Here is a 16581-nt window from a genome sequence, read left to right as displayed (position 1 = left end):
AGAAATGTGTAGCATGTTACTTACTTTTATATGAAATGGAAAATGTCCCAGACTCTTATCAGTGTCAAACTGGTAGGTAGACTGACAGGACCTCTTCCCTGGTGACTACTTGTCATGGCCACTTTTGACCTTGTTACCAGGGCCAGAGTGTGATGCTTGGTGACCTTTCCAGCAGCCCTTCTGGGCGCAGTGTCTCAGACAGTGGTCTCCATCAATCCTGCCCTCTCAATTTCCCGATTCTCCCTTGAGTAGCTTTTGGTGGCCTACAGGCACACAGATCCTGCAGTGGCTGGGATTCTTCATGGAGAGAGAACTTAGCTTCGAGTGTTCCCATATGCACTATAGAGCACTGAACCACCTCCAGTGGTTGGTACTTTGTCTCTTCCTGCCACCACTGCCTCACATAATTCTGGCAGTTTGAGCTGTCAACATTGCCATTACCTCTTTATTCTTTGACCTGATTAACACAATCAAAGGGGGGTTTAGCTTTTAAAAATCTTCCTGGAGCATGTACTTTGTGCTTTCTCTCAGTTAAACCTTTTATCTGGTTTTTGGAACCTAAGCTTGTATCTCAGCCATATCCCGAGTGCTCATCAGTCCACAGCCAGCTTTTCCTTACAGAAATGGGGGGTGGGGGGAGGTGTAATGAACTTAAGTGCTGTAATGAATCGCTCACACTTTGCCTGAGATATAGAAGGAGACATTATGTCTCATTTTTAAGAGTGAAATTAGGACTCGGAAAATGTCATTGACAGGCTTCCTGGAACACAGAGGATGAGGAGAGAATTGGGTGGGAGTTGAAGTTCCAGATTGGGTACTGACTTGTGATGTGACTTGTGATGTGTTGGGACTTGAGGCAGTCCATATAATAATGTAAAGTTTAGAGCTGGGTAGTCTTCCGAGTTCTCCTGTTCCATGGTGTTATGGTGGTCTCATCTTTTTGCTACAAGCAGCTCAGCTTCTCCCATGCCCATCTCCCATGGTGTGTTCACTGAGCTTCTGTTCCCCTCATCCTAGCTCTGGGTGTTTGTTGGAGTCTTTCTGCAGCTTGTTGTGAAAGCAGTGTTCCAGTCTTCAGATTTCCTCAGGGACAGAAGAAAGAAAGACAGAAGGGGCAGGGGGCGGGGTGGTGGTGGTGGTGGTGGTGGTGGTGGTGGTGGTGGTGGTGGTGGTGGTGGTGGTGGTGGTGGTGGTGGTGGTGGTGGTGGTGATTCTGGATGGTAATGCTATGAGACCAGGAAGAGGAATCCTAAGGATGGAAGATCGTGTTACCCTACTATCTTCAGAAGGAGAACACAAGACAAATGAAACTGAAGAAATGCTGAACTTGAAAGAAGGATGTCAGTGATAACCATGGGAAATGGATTTTGTTGGAGTGGTAGGGACAGAAGTTGCTGAGAGGCAGGGCTGGCTGAATGGTAAGGACTAGAGGTAGCAGACAGCACAGTTTGATGGCCTCTCTTGATACTGTTCAGGGCTGTTGACCTTTAGTGACCTTTCATGGCAAAGTGTAGAGTCTCACGGGCAGTCCTGACTGTCTAAATTAGAGTCACTGTGTATCCGAGGATGGTGTGAAAGATCCATGGGCCTGGCTTCTGTGCTGTCTTAATTCTGTTGATACTGAAGAGATGGCTAGCTCCCCAGTGAGAGTTCCATGTAGTTCTAAATTTAGTTCACGTAAATCACTATATGCACGAACTTCACTATTGTGCTGAATTTTTAATGTTGCTTGATTAGACCTGGAATTTTCTTTGCTGCTTGAACATTTTTAAGTGAAACATTATTCTGTAGAGTTTCTTGTTGTTTGTCTAGTTTTATTTGACTAGTAAAACATAGTCCAGATCTGGGTTAAATTATTCATGTGCTGTCTTAAGCAATTTTGATTTTGTAATTCCCACCCTGGGTACTAGCAGTATAAGGCTGTCTATTGTCTAAGAAAGCAGCCATTACAGCTGCTGAGTGTCTTTTTATGGCAGCTGTTTGACTAGAAAGGCCTGTTTCCTTGGTGAATCATGTTTGTTGAGAGCAGAGTTCTGTGTGGTTGACTGATGCTTTGTGACGTAAGATAAAATGAAAATGAAAGAGTGCTTCCTTCCACCTTGAGTACTGTCCTTATGCTGAGTGTGTAGGAGCTTCTTCATCTGTCAGGCCAGCAATGGATGCCAAGACTGGCGTGTGCTGACTGAGCCCTCCCTGGCTCAGGAGGTGGCAGCCAGAGAAAGAGCACTTTGAGTAGTGCTGTCGCCACTGATTCTGGCTCCTGAGTCTAATCCCATCTCTGATCTGTGGGGGTCTCTATGAAATTGGGGGCATGGGTTGGTACTGTGAGGTCTAGAGGAATGGCCCATAGTGGTGTGGCATGGTGTCATGTAACATAGGCATGGCACAGGCCTGACAGTAAGCCTGATGCATTGATTCTACCTGCAGCAACTAAGGACATAGGAGTGGCTTTTTGCGGGGGTGGTGTATGAGAGCCTTGATATAGTAGATAATTGCTCTTTGCCTTCTTTTCTTCATCTTTATGTGCACATTCCTTCCCCTCAACACTTCAGGTGTTGTCCCTCATGCTATTCTTGTGGTCATTTCCATTTCGCTTTCCTCATGTTTCATTCCTGTATCTTTCTTGTCTAGACCAAGTGGAGCAGCCAGCTGGCAGTAGCGCCATGTAGGACCCTGCAGAACCCCTGGTAAGTGCACTTGTGTACTTGCCAGCCGCCCAGTGGTTCCTCTTGCTTCAGAGATAGAAGTTACAAGTCCTCCGTTCCCCTGTGGAAAGTTCTGATAGGTCATTTCATTTTCTCTTGTAATCTCTTCTAATGTAGCAGACAGAAACCAAGTACCTGGAAAGAACTTTTCTGATTAAGGAAACTGGAAGGTCCCCGCCTGTCCAACAGTATTGGTGTTGTATTGACACATAAGTGGGAGCAGAATTTAATTTGTCTTCTGTCATAGATGTACTTGTTCCTCAGGGCTCCGAGCCTTCAGTTTCTCCCACAAAATTGCACTCCAATGGGACAGGCATGTAGCTTTTTTGGTAGCCCTTTCATCTCTAGCCAGAGGGCCTCAGGAGAAGTCTCTTGATAAATGGTTTTGATTGAGAAAATTTAGATATCAGACTTAGCTCCATGAACAAATAATAGTCTTTCTAGATTCCTGTTGCCACATAATCCATTGTTGTTCACTAAGTTACCTTGGTGGTATCATTTCTTCATCTATAGAATTGTTATATTAGTGTTATTCTAAGAACTTACCATAATTTTTAATAAATATATAGGCCACAGATTCCTGTACGTCTGTCTGTTGTGACCTCAAATCTAATACATTGGTATAGTCCAGTGCTCTGACATTTGAGATCTCCCCACAGAGAACAAGGGAGATTTCACTGTGTTCTGAGTTTTAGGTTGTCACATTGGGAAAGGGGGCATTGTTGCTGGATGTTGTGGGTAGAGTGCCCCTGCCCACTACATGATGCAGTGAAATACATTGTGGTGAATCAGCAGCCTTCACAACAGAATTGTGGCACTGGGAGTGTCATTTGTGCTATGCTTGAGAAGCCAGGCTAACTGTTCTGTTTGTGCCTGTGGTGTGCTCTTGTTCATCTTGTACAGGAGGTGCTCATCCTGATGTGGTCTGTCCTCACAACGGATTGCATTTCCATGGCTGTGGCTTTACAGTAAATACCTGGGGACTAGAAAACAAACTAATTTGTTGATGAGGAGCCCAGAAAGGGACATATGGTGTGAACTAGCTGTTTTAGTGGTGTTTTGTTTTGTTTTTTAAGGCAAGGAATACAATGTAAATAGTGTTTGTCTTTCACATACTTAAGCAGCTACATTTTGAGTGTATCACACTGCATGTTTTATTATAATGGAAGTATATTTAATGTTTTGTTTCCGTTTGCCTGGTGTGCTTCATGTTGCTACTTGGGCATGGTACAGCACTTGGGTTGTAGAAAATCTTTGAATTGCTTTGGCAAGGTATCATGGTCAACAGATTGACACCTGTTTTTCTAGAAACTCTTACAGTATGCCTTTATTTCCAATGTATCTGAAGATTATTGCAGAGCCATGTTTAGATTGCTGTTCTCTATTTGCAGACCTGTAGACAGTTGAGTAAAGGGTCCTATTTCTCGACCTGCTTGAGGGAGGACATGGGGTAGTACTGACTAGTACTTAGAGAAAGATGTGGTTTTGATTTAGGAACCACAACTCTATGTCTAACTTTTGAGTGCCGAGTCTGGAGGTTTTGCTGCTGGCCTTGTGATGCTGGAGCAGTTCCTCTGCACCATAGCGTCAGATTGTCTCGTGTGTGTGTGTGTGTGTGTGTGTGTGTGCGCGCGCGCGTGCGCGCGCGCGCGCACGCGCGCGCGCGTACATTTTGTTTGCAGTTACTAATCTCATTCACACTGAACATCACACACAGGAAGGACATAGACACTGAGGATGAGGAACTGTTGAAAGGGAAGAGGATCCAGATTCTGTTCCACACAGTGGAAAGTCAATACAGGGGAGTCCAAAGAGCCTCCCTCACTCTGTGGAAGGTGCCTGTGTGTTTCCTAGACTAGCACTGTAAGGGCGAGACAGGGGAGTCTTGAGTGTCCGTCCCCCCCCCCCAAGTTGCCTATGTGTCTGACTCCTGTGGTGCCGATTAGTATGATTCTTCACCTGGAGATGGAATCAACCATTGCCATGATCCTCTGCCCTTTGACTTCTAGCCATACCAGAGTGGAGATGCTTCTGATCATATGTGTGTTCTTTAACTGCAGGTGGAAAAGAACATGTGGGCATACTGTCAGGAGTTTCTAACCATATAGTTGTAAGAACAACCCCTCTGCCCCCCAAATTAAAAAGACAAAAACTAAGCATGTTTTCTTACTGGCTAAAGATTTGGGCACTTAAAATGATAGATATTTTAGGATTTTCCTTTTGAAGACTAACAAATTAAATGACTTGTTTTGTGTAGTTTGTTTTCTTGTTATATCTGTTAAAATTTTATCAAAATCTTTTTAGTTAGTACTTTATATTATAATTGATTTCTGTACTTTTAATCTAATGATCTTTTCAGTTATGCCATTTTGAGTTTCTGACATTAGTTTTCATCAGTTGTCTTTATTCTTCCTGTGATTGTCTGAGACTATCAGAATGTGATTTCTTTGTGTTCCGAGTGATGAGTGGCTTCTTTTTTTTATTTTTTTGGAGACAGGGTTTCTCTGTGTAGTTTTGGTGCCTGTCCTGAATCTCTCTGTAAACCAGGCTGGCCTCAAACTCACAGAGATCCACCTGGCTCTGCCTCCTGAGTGCTGGGATTAAAGGCGTGCACCACTGCCGCCCGGCTCTTGTCCGTCTTTAGCTGAGGTGGACATAAAGGGGGAGAAGGCTTGTTTAGGAAAAGCAGGGAAACATGGGGGGTTTTTGGGATGGGGTGGGGAGAACAGTGCCAGAAGAGAAGGGAGTGTTTGGTAAGGGACTTGAGACTCCCCTGGATCTGATGACCAATTTGGGGTCAGTCCTTCAGGACTGGACCTGCAGTGTACTCTGCTGTGTTCCTTTGGGGATTCAGTTCATTGCTGTAGCTTCTCAGGAGATGTCATGTTTGAATCTAACCTTCTGTGCTTTGGGATCATTTGAAATGCACTTAATATTTATTTCCTGAACTTTGTGTGCCTCTCCCCATGTTATTACTGAAACAAGGGCTATGCTGGCTGATGGAGTTGTTCATGATCACTCTGCATTTGATGTTGAGCCATATTTATCCTTCATAATGCAGTGCAATGTCTACTACTTTGTGTGTGTGTGTGTGTGTGTGTGTGTGTGTGTGTGTGTGTGTGTGTGTGTGTGTGTGTGGTTTTTCGACACAGGGTTTCTCTGGTAGCTTTGCACCTTTCCTGGAACTCACTCTGTAGACCAGGCTGGCCTCGAACTCACAGAGATCCACCTGCCTCTGCCTCCCAAGTGCTGGGATTAAAGTAGAAGTTGCAGTTAGGGATTATCCTAGCTTAACCAATAGGTTATCTTAATAAAAAGGTTTTAAGTTACACCTTATTGTTTCTCTCTAATATGCCTTTGCCCATATATTATTTATATGATTTCAAACTTTGGTGATTCTAAAGTTTCTTTTGTATCATTATTTTTGTTGTTGTGTTCGAGACAGGGACAGGGTTGCTCTTTGTAGCCCCGCTGTTGTGGAACTCGCTCTGTAGACCAGGCTGGCCTTGAAATCAGAGATCTGCCTGCCCCTGTTTCCCAACTACTGGGATTAAAGGTATGCGCCGCCGCCACCACCACCGCCGCCTGGCCTGTTGCTAACTTTTTGAGAATACATTGTTCATTAATTGGATAGCTATTACAGCTGTGACACTAGGGACTGAGCATCTAAAAGTGTAGGACTTATGAATTTCTTTTTTCTTTGACAGATTTGATGTTATTTACAGTCAGTCATCCATTCCTTTCTTTAGAAATCCAAAATGCTAAAATTGCCTACAAATACAGTTTACTTTGCTTTGGTTAATAATTGTCTCTAAGATCAGTGTGATGTGAATGAATGAGTAAATAAATGCATGCTGTATTTCAGGAAAGAAGAAATCCCAAGAGAATAAAAACAAAGGCCTCAGAACCCAGGCCACACAGCTGAAGGCAAGTGAGCCCGACTCCACCTTTGCAAACATGAGAGGCTCTGCAGAAGGTAAGTGATGAGATCTTGGTGATCTGGGTATGTGTTATTACGTCATCCAGTCTTTTGTCTTCTGGCTTGCCCACCTGAGAAGCTGCCAAGAACTAGAGAGGGCTCAACTAGCAAGTAAGCCGTCTTGAGTTTAGTATAGAAACTGAACTTTCCACACCCCACCTCTTCCATATTTGGGACTCTTATGTGTCTTCTTAGTTTGATGCAGGCAAATTCACATAGCGACAGGAGCTTGCCCAAGAGTTGTTCATTGTGACACAGACAGGCAGATTTCAGAATATAGGCTTGTGACTCGTGCAAGAAACATTTGTGGGGGGGGAGGGGAAGGGGTTAGGGCTATCAATATCTTGAATGCCTTTTATGGTCACTTATTTGCCCTGTTGGTGATGACAACACTCAAAAGAATCACAATTTTTATGCCCTTTTGTGACTCAGGGAAGGATGGGTTCATTGTGTACATGGCCTTCAGGGTAACCGAGGGAATCAGGTAGGAGGTCAGTGTGATTTTTAAACAGAAGGAATTAACTGGAAGAAGGGGAGCTTCCCCTCCACCCCTAAACCTCCCTTTGTGCTTTACACAGTGGGGGAAGTGAGATGAGTTCAATATAACTTTTGCCTCCTGAGAGCAAAATTTGCTAAGACATTTGTTTGAACAATACAAAAATTGCTAAACAGTTTTTATTTAAAAGTAGAGTTTGAAAATGTAAGAGATCCCTTTAGTAAGTCAAGAGTTATTGTTCCCTGTTGAACCATTAAACCATGAAAGAGACACTTGATGCTGAGGCCCAGGGTTTGGTACTGCAGGTCAGTGTGAGGGTCACTCTGCCTAGTGTAGCTGCTGACCCAAGGTCTCCCAGCCCTTATGTGTGAAAGCCCAAGAAGACAGAAAGCATTAGGAATGTTGAGAACCACTGCTTTAGATAGTGTCAAACCAGATTGATCATCAATTGTAGGCATTTTTAAAACCTAAGGAAACTACAGATTATCACAGAAAACAAATTCTAGAAAGACCTTTTGGAGCCATGGAAATAGATTCCTGTTGTCCCATGTTGACTTTGGTCCAGTGTTCTGGGTGCTTGTTAAAAATATCGGAGAGCTCATTTAAAATGTATTACTAACATTATTGATGGCTCTCCCGGCTTGTTGAGAGCACACGGAAAATATAAAATGTGTCTAAGGGAGAGAAGGCTGATTTCTATTTAGAAACAGGAGCCTATTGCTAAGGAGGTAGACGCAGGTGGGAGAAGTAGGACCTCTGTTTCTAGGAAATAGCAAGAGGGCTGATGCCTAGGTGGTTAAGTGAACTTTTATTCTTACCTTTGTATTTGCAGAGCTTGTAGCATTTGGGCGCTCTTTAGCATTTCCTCTCTCCAGTGGTCCCTGTCTGTGGACAGCCTGTTGTATCCCGACAGTTGGACCGCTCTTTCCTGCCTCTGTCTCATAGCCTATTGTCCAACAGCACCATTCCCGCCTTGGTCTCAGCATTCAGGAAAGTCTTTTTCTCAGTCTCTTCATCCATCCCATAGTTCAGTATCCCAAATGATTTTGTATCCAGATGCTTTCTGTCCCTCACTTTGATTGCCCTCTGTTGTTCTTCCCTCTCCATCCTTGATCCTTATGAACTTTGGGTTAGCCTGCATAGCATACTTCACACCACATATGGCCATTAGTCTATTATAGGATAGTTGCTTGCTTGCTGTGTGTGGCTCCTGCTATAAACTTGGGATGTGTGTGGGAGGTAGGGCTAAGGGTCCTGACAGTCTGGTGTGACTCATGCTGTCTATTGTGCATGCTTCATGGGGATCTGTCAGGAAACTTGAAGAGTTGGCCAGTTTACTTGGTGTAGAGAAATTGTAGCTCTGCCTCTTTTGCAGTTTTCTGAATTCTGAGGGTGACTATGGGTGAAGGGGCTGAATTCAATAGCATAGCAGTTGGTCCTTCTTATTGGGCAGGTGACATGTGGACCACCCTACCAGCACTCATGCTGCATCTTCCTCTTAGCTTTGATCTGGAAGAGTCTTCTGTTCTTTTCCATCCACAAGTCCTATATATAGAGAGAACCTTGAAAGAGCTCCTAACATTCCTTCCTTTCCCTTCCCTTTGAGAATTTGTCCTCACTGTTCTGCTGTGGCTGTTGTCTTGGTCACCAGACCTCCCTGTTGGCAAATGGAGCATACCCCAGTTTTAGTCCTTTATTTACCCAGCGTCCTGCAGCTCTGGACTGAACAGACCATTCCTTCCTTGTGACTTGTTTCTTGACCTAGAGGATATTCCTCACTCTCAGTCCTAGTTTGTGTTCTGTTGCCGTGATAAAACAATGACCAAAAAGCACGTAGGGGAAGAAACAGTTGATTTGGCTTATGGGTTATGGTCCATTAATGAGGGAAGCCGAGGCAGGAACTGAAGCAGAGACCATGGAGGAACACTGCTTATTGGATTGCTTCAAGGCTCAAATTCAGCTACATTGTTTTATTCAACCTGGGATTACATGCCCAGGGCTTGCCTTGCCCACAGTGGACTGGACCCTCCAACATCAACCATCAATCAAGAAAATGCCCCACAGACATGCCTATAGGCTAATATATATGCTGGAGGCACTTCCCCAGTTGATGTTCCTTTTTCCTAGGTAGGTCAAGCTGACAGATATTAGCCATAACATCCTCTCAGTGTCTGGGATATAGTCCTTCCTTGCCTGTCCCCTTTCTAGGTAGTCTGAAGTTCATTGCTCATTAACCTCTCTCCCCTGAGGACTTGGGTATAGGCAGGTGCCCCAGCCTTGGTGTTGACCTCAAGATTCTTATGAAATTCTACTTAATATCTTCAGTGGGACAACTATATTACCATACCCTAAACTTTAGTTCATCCTAAGTAAACTCATGATTTCTCTCTGTCACATGTCTACACGTGTACATAGATATCCCTGCTCTTCCTGTAGTCACTGTGGGTTGGTAAGCAGGATTATTGCAGTTTTTCTGCAGTCTTCTGGCTTCTCAGTACAGCCAGTTAATAAGCACATTTTGTCAGCTTCATTTCCCAAATACTAGTACCCAGGGTCCGATTACTTCCACCCCCTTCCCCATCCTACTACCTGTATGTCACTGTCCTGCACCTCTCCTAGAGCAATGAGCTCTTCTTACCACCTCCCTCCCTTACCCACTTAGGTTTTCCATTTTCCTTCCAGTGAGCAACCTGATTGATTCTCTTTAAAGTGGAGCCATATAACTTCTCTGTTAGAACCACCTCCCTGTTGACTCAGGGTAATGGCTAGCTTCTCATGGTATCTAGGTCCTGGGTTACCTCTAATCTCATCTCCTGGCCTTTTCCCAACCCTCTCTTACAGCCTTTCCAATCTTGAACCTGCTTGGTGCCATCTTGACTTAGAACTAATGTATTGGCTGCTTTCTCTGTCCAGTGCATTCTGTCCACCAGGCGATTGTGTGACTTATTTCCTTTATGTCTCTGCTCAACTGTGGCTTCATTAGCAAGCCCTCCTCTGGACTGTCTACTTTAGGTGGGAATAAGCATATAGTGTCACAAGTAATTGGAGATTGCTGTTTTCTTCAGTGAAGTGCTCCTGATTCATTACAATTAGATTAGGCTTCTAAGCGATAGAAAGTTTCTTTGACTTGAAGAACTGATTATATCAGAATGAGTTCTGGTTTCGTCCTTTAGGTACACTGTCAAGAATCTAATCTGATAGGCTTAGCAAGTCCTTTGAATCATGAGAAATTGGAATTTACAACTAGTCTCCTTACAGTTAATACTGACTGTTCCAACACCATTGTAGGCACTACTTTTTTTGTAAACAAAAAGCTCAGTACCCTGTGGATCTGCTTGTCCTGAAGTGTCCGGAGTGTTCCCTAGTGCTAAGCAGTCCCTTTCATTTGTTAAGTCAGTAGAAGGTATTTGCACCAGCTACCTCTATAAATGGAGTGTTCTTGCTCATATATCTTAGTGCCTTCTGGCAGTGAAGTCATAGGAGTTGATCACACGTAGCCAGTGTGTCCTTACCTCTGTGCTTCTGTTCCTCTGTGCCCCTAGGTCCTAAGGAAGAGGACAAGAGGCCTTTGGCTTCCGCACCTGAGCAGCCAGCCCTTCTTCCTGAGGTGATCAGCCAGGATGCAGTTCCACAGGTGGCCATCCCTCTCCCTGCCTGCGAACCACAGCCAGAGCCAGATGGGAAACAAGAAGTCACAGACTGTGAGACCAATGATCTGGAGGAAGAGGAAGAAGAGGAGGAGGATGAAGAGGAGGAGTTGGAAGAAGAGGAGGAGTTGGAAGAAGATGGGGAGGAAGAAGCTGACATGCTGAATGAAAGCTCTGTGAAAGAGCCAGAAATACGATGTGAAGAAAAGCCAGAGGATTTATTAGAAGAACCACAGAGCATTTCAAATGAAACTTCTGAAGACTCTCCAGACATGGCCCCTCTTCTCCACAACTCTAGAACTAGAGAGGAGGCCAACGGTGATGCATTTGAAACATTTACGTTTCCATGTCAGCATTGTGAAAGAAAATTTGCAACCAAGCAAGGGCTTGAACGCCACATGCATATCCACATGTCTACAATCAATCATGCTTTCAAGTGCAAGTACTGTGGGAAAGCGTTTGGCACACAGATTAACAGAAGACGGCATGAACGTCGCCATGAAGCGGGGTTAAAGAGGAGACCCAGCGTGACACTACAGCCCTCAGAGGACCTAGATGATGGCAAGGGGGAAAATGTCACTTCTAAAGATGAGTCAAGTCCACCTCAACTTGGACAAGACTGTCTGATATTGAACTCAGAGAAAGCCTCCCAGGAAATAAAGTCATCTTTCGTGGAAGAGAACGGCGAAGTTAAAGAACTTCATCCCTGCAAATACTGCAAAAAGGTATTTGGAACTCACACCAATATGAGACGACATCAGCGCAGGGTTCATGAACGCCATCTGATTCCCAAAGGTGTCCGTCGAAAAGGAGGACTCCTGGAAGAGCCACAGCCACCAGCAGAGCAGGCCCCACCCTCCCAGAATGTCTATGTACCAAGCACAGAGCCAGAGGAGGAAGGGGAAGCTGATGATGTCTACATTATGGACATTTCAAGCAACATCTCTGAAAACCTAAATTACTATATTGATGGTAAGATTCAGACCAACAACAGCACTAGTAATTGTGATGTGATTGAGATGGAGTCTAATTCTGCACACTTATATGGCATAGATTGTCTGCTTGCCCCAGTAACAGTGGAAATTACTCAAAATATAAAGAGCACCCAGGTCTCTGTAACAGATGATCTTCCCAAAGAGTCTCCCAGTAGCACAAATTGTGAGTCCAAGAAACGGAGAACTGCCAGTCCACCTGTACTCCCCAAAATTAAAGCTGAAGCAGATTCTGACTCCACAGCGCCCTCGTGTTCCTTAAGTTTGCCTCTGAGCATATCCACAACAGAGGTAGTGTCTTTCCATAAAGAGAAGGGTGTCTATTTATCTTCAAAGCTCAAGCAGCTTCTTCAGACCCAGGACAAACTGACTCCTCCTGCAGGACTTTCAGCGGCTGAGATTCCCAAGTTAGGTCCCGTGTGTGTATCCACTCCAGCATCTATGTTACCAGTGACCTCTAGTAGGTTTAAGAGGCGCACCAGCTCTCCACCCAGTTCTCCACAGCACAGCCCTGCCCTTCGAGACTTTGGGAAACCAAGTGATGGGAAAGCAGCGTGGACAGATACAGTTCTGACTTCCAAGAAACCCAAATTAGAAAATCGTAGTGACTCACCAGCATGGAGTTTGTCTGGGAGAGATGAGAGAGAAACTGGAAGCCCTCCTTGCTTTGATGAATACAAAATAACAAAAGAGTGGGCAGCCAATTCTACTTTCAGCAGTGTGTGCAACCAACAGCCATTGGATTTATCCAGCGGGGTCAAACAGAAGTCCGAGGGCACAGGCAAGACTCCAGTCCCATGGGAATCTGTATTGGATCTCAGTGTGCATAAAAAGCCTTGTGATACTGAAGGCAAGGAATTCAAAGAGAACCATTCAGCACAGCCAGCCTGTGGTGCTGCAAAGAAGAAGAAACCAACCACCTGCATGCTACAAAAGGTTCTTCTCAATGAGTATAATGGTGTTAGCTTACCTACAGAAACCACCCCAGAGGTGACCAGAAGCCCAAGTCCTTGTAAATCTCTAGATACACAGCCAGATCCTGAACTTGGGCCTGACTTGAGTTCCTCAGCCCCTGCTGTCGAGTCCCCACCAGAAGTAGTTGGTCCTTCATCACCCTCTCTACAGACAACCTCCTTGTCTTCGGGTCAGCTGCCTCCTCTCTTGACCCCCACAGAGCCTTCTTCCCCTCCCCCGTGCCCTCCTGTGTTGACGGTTGCCACTCCGCCACCTCCCCTCCTTCCCACTGTCCCTCTCCCCACTCCCTCTTCAGATGCGTCTCCTCAGCAGTGCCCCTCTCCATTCTCACAGGCCACTGCCCAGTCCCCTCTCCCGGTTCTCTCCCCCACAGTGTCCCCTTCACCCTCCCCCATTCCTCCTGTGGAGCCACTCATGTCTGCTGCGTCCCCTGGACCTCCGACACTTTCTTCCTCCTCCTCCTCCTCTCCTTCTTCCTTCTCCTCCTCTTCATGCTCCTCCACATCTCCCTCACCTCCTCCTCTCTCAGCAGTGTCCTCTGTGCTTTCCTCTGGTGACAACCTGGAAGCATCGCTCCCTGCAATAACTTTCAAACAGGAGGAGTCAGAGAGTGAAGGTCTGAAACCCAAGGAAGAGGCCCCACCTGCAGGTGGACAGAGTGTTGTCCAAGAAACATTCAGCAAAAACTTTGTTTGCAATGTCTGTGAATCACCTTTTCTTTCCATTAAGGACCTAACCAAACATTTATCTGTTCATGCTGAAGAATGGCCCTTCAAATGTGAGTTTTGTGTGCAGCTTTTTAAGGGTAAGACTGACCTGTCAGAGCATCGATTTCTGCTTCACGGAGTTGGGAATATCTTTGTGTGTTCGGTGTGTAAGAAAGAGTTTGCCTTCTTGTGCAATTTACAGCAGCACCAGCGAGATCTCCACCCAGATGAGGTGTGCACACATCACGAGTTTGAAAGTGGGACCCTGAGGCCCCAGAACTTCACAGACCCCAGCAAGGCCCATGTGGAGCATATTCAGAGTTTGCCAGAAGAGCCTTTGGAAACTTCTAGAGAGGAGGAGTTAAATGATTCCTCTGAAGAGCTTTACACGACCATCAAAATAATGGCTTCTGGAATAAAGACGAAAGATCCAGATGTCCGACTTGGTCTCAATCAGCACTACCCGAGCTTTAAACCACCTCCATTTCAATACCACCATCGAAACCCCATGGGTATTGGCGTAACGGCCACAAACTTCACTACCCACAATATTCCACAGACTTTCACGACTGCCATTCGCTGCACAAAGTGTGGAAAGGGTGTTGATAATATGCCTGAGCTGCATAAACATATCTTGGCATGTGCATCTGCAAGTGACAAGAAGAGGTACACCCCTAAGAAAAACCCAGTGCCCCTGAAACAAACTGTGCAACCCAAAAATGGAGTGGTGGTTTTAGACAACTCTGGGAAAAACGCCTTCAGACGGATGGGGCAGCCCAAGAGACTGAGCTTCAATGTTGAACTCAGCAAAATGTCTCCCAATAAGCTCAAGCTAAGTGCACTGAAGAAGAAAAATCAGCTGGTCCAGAAAGCGATCCTTCAGAAGAACAGATCTGCAAAGCAGAAGACAGACCTGAAGGACACTTCTGAGGTATCTTCACACATTTGCCCTTACTGTGACAGGGAGTTCACATACATCGGCAGCCTGAATAAGCACGCCGCTTTCAGCTGTCCTAAAAAACCCCTTTCTCCTTCCAAAAGAAAAGTTTCCCATTCATCTAAGAAAGGTGGCCACGCATCACCAGCCAGCAGTGACAGAAACAGCAGCAGCAATCCCCGGAGACGGACCGCGGACACGGAGATTAAGATGCAGAGCACGCAGGCGCCCTTGGGCAAGACCAGAGCTCGGAGCTCAGGCCCTGCCCAAGCCTCACTGCCCTCCTCATCCTTCAGATCCAGACAGAATGTCAAGTTTGCAGCTTCAGTCAAATCCAAAAAAGCAAGCTCTTCATCCTTGAGGAACTCCAGTCCTATAAGAATGGCCAAAATTACTCATGTTGAGGGCAAAAAGTCCAAGGCTGTTGCCAAGAGTCATTGTGCTCAGCTCTCAAGCAAATCGTCCCGAAATCTGCATGTGAGAGTGCAGAAGAGCAAAGCTGTTGTACAGAGCAAGACTGCTCTGGCCAGTAAGAAAAGAACAGACCGCTTCATAGTGAAGTCTAGAGAGCGGAGTGGGGGCCCCATCACCAGAAGCCTTCAGCTGGCAGCTGCTGCAGACCTGAGTGAAAGCAGGAGAGAGGACAGCAGTGCCAGGCATGAGCTGAAGGACTTGAGGTAAGCCCTGAGCTCGGGGATGTGAGGACCGCCAGGAGAGCTGTAGCCGGCCTGGAGGATGGTTTTGTTTCCCCCTCCTATAAAATGTTGACACGAGCTTTTTAGCAAAGTGGCAGTTGCATAATTTGTAGCATACCCTTGCTGCTTTGGCTGCTGTACAGATGAATAAATACATTTTATTTCAGACTTAGTACTCACAAAGTGGTACCATTTCTCTAATTTTTGGATGGAGCTTGAACCCATTTCCTCGTGTGAAAAGATGAGGTTCTTTTAATTCACATCTTGAGCAATGTTTCATTGCCACTCGTGTTGGTTCCTGGTCCTGCATTCCTTAGGGTAAAGTGGGTCACAAGTCCATTAGCAACTGCAGTGCACTCTTTTATAGTGTGACTTAAGCATACCTACTAATGTCTAAGACTGTTTATTATTAATGCTTCCATTTGCTAGTGTTTGAATTTTAAAAATTTACCATGTTGCTTAAAAATAAAATACCATATATCTTAAAAATGCCTTATATTCCCCCTCCAGCCCTCTGCTTACAGCCATAGTGTGATCAGCAGTCAAGGTTCCAATGGGCAAGAAGAGTGGAATAGGCACTGAGATTGCAGGGAGGCAGGGCCCTGTGGCCCTGAGGCTCAGTGTCTTCCCCATAACATTAGATTTCATTTCATCTAAGTTGACCTTACTGCCTTATTCCATGTTCTCCTCACATTACAAACTGTTCTCAGGGACAGACAGGATGATGTTATGGCCCTAGTTCAATCTGTTACATTGATTGAACTTCTCAGGCTGAGTTGATATACACTTGGAATTCCCATATAATGCCCCCATGTCCCCAGTCAGTGGCCATCAGAAGGCATCTCTGCAAATACCTGGACACCTTGTATGCACCCTGCTTAGATTCTGGACTGTCATGACTATAATTCTGGGTGTTGGAAACAAACAGAATGAGGGACAGCTGTGGAGTGACTTGTTTTGGAGAAGACCTAAGCCTACAAAGATTTCATTGTCACTGTATGACGATCAGGTAGAGTTCTTGGTGCTAGTGTGCCTTGAAGCATAGCAAAGGAAAGCTCTAGGTCATGGGCACCAACAAAGGCTGATTTCAACGATTTACTATAGCCCTGAATGGTTGGAATTTTTAAAGGTACTTAAAAATGTGCTGAGTGTTAGTTGCTATAGATCTGGTCATCTTTGGCCACACCGGTGCATAGGTGGCATCGTGGAGTTGGTTGTGGTGATAGAAAGCACTGTTTTCAGTCATCAGCGCTCCCTGCTTGTTACTGGCCTCTGTTCTAGAGAGTTCTACACCAATGGAACATTATTGAACCATCATTTTTGTGGGTTACCAGAACACCTCCAGGTAGTTGATGCTTTAGAATCTACTCTGTTATAGTATTTTCTAAACGCATTTCCTTTCATACTGGATCCTATTTAGACTTTTCAAGGGTAAATGTTTGAAAACA

The 16581-nt window shown here is 45.2% G+C and overlaps 1 protein-coding gene across 5 annotated transcripts in view; it reads left to right on the top strand.

The window, feature by feature from the left end:
- Positions 1–16581, top strand: part of Prdm2 (PR/SET domain 2) — a 110884-nt gene that overhangs the window by 70758 nt on the left and 23545 nt on the right. For 4 of the 5 annotated variants that reach the window (XM_042272264.2, XM_076565623.1, XM_076565622.1 and 1 more), the window contains 2 exons: positions 6571–6681; positions 10723–15115. In XM_042272264.2, the coding sequence (XP_042128198.2) occupies positions 6571–6681; positions 10723–15115 (4504 nt within the window). Of the gene's footprint in view, positions 1–2632; positions 2688–6570; positions 6682–10722; positions 15116–16581 lie in introns of those variants that run through there. The other variant, XM_015994330.3, reaches the window with a different exon arrangement.

The sequence above is a fragment of the Peromyscus maniculatus genome, chromosome 2, assembly GCF_049852395.1.
Source record: "Peromyscus maniculatus bairdii isolate BWxNUB_F1_BW_parent chromosome 2, HU_Pman_BW_mat_3.1, whole genome shotgun sequence".
NCBI lineage: Eukaryota > Metazoa > Chordata > Mammalia > Rodentia > Cricetidae > Peromyscus > Peromyscus maniculatus.
This window is presented reverse-complemented; position numbering and strand designations above follow the sequence as displayed.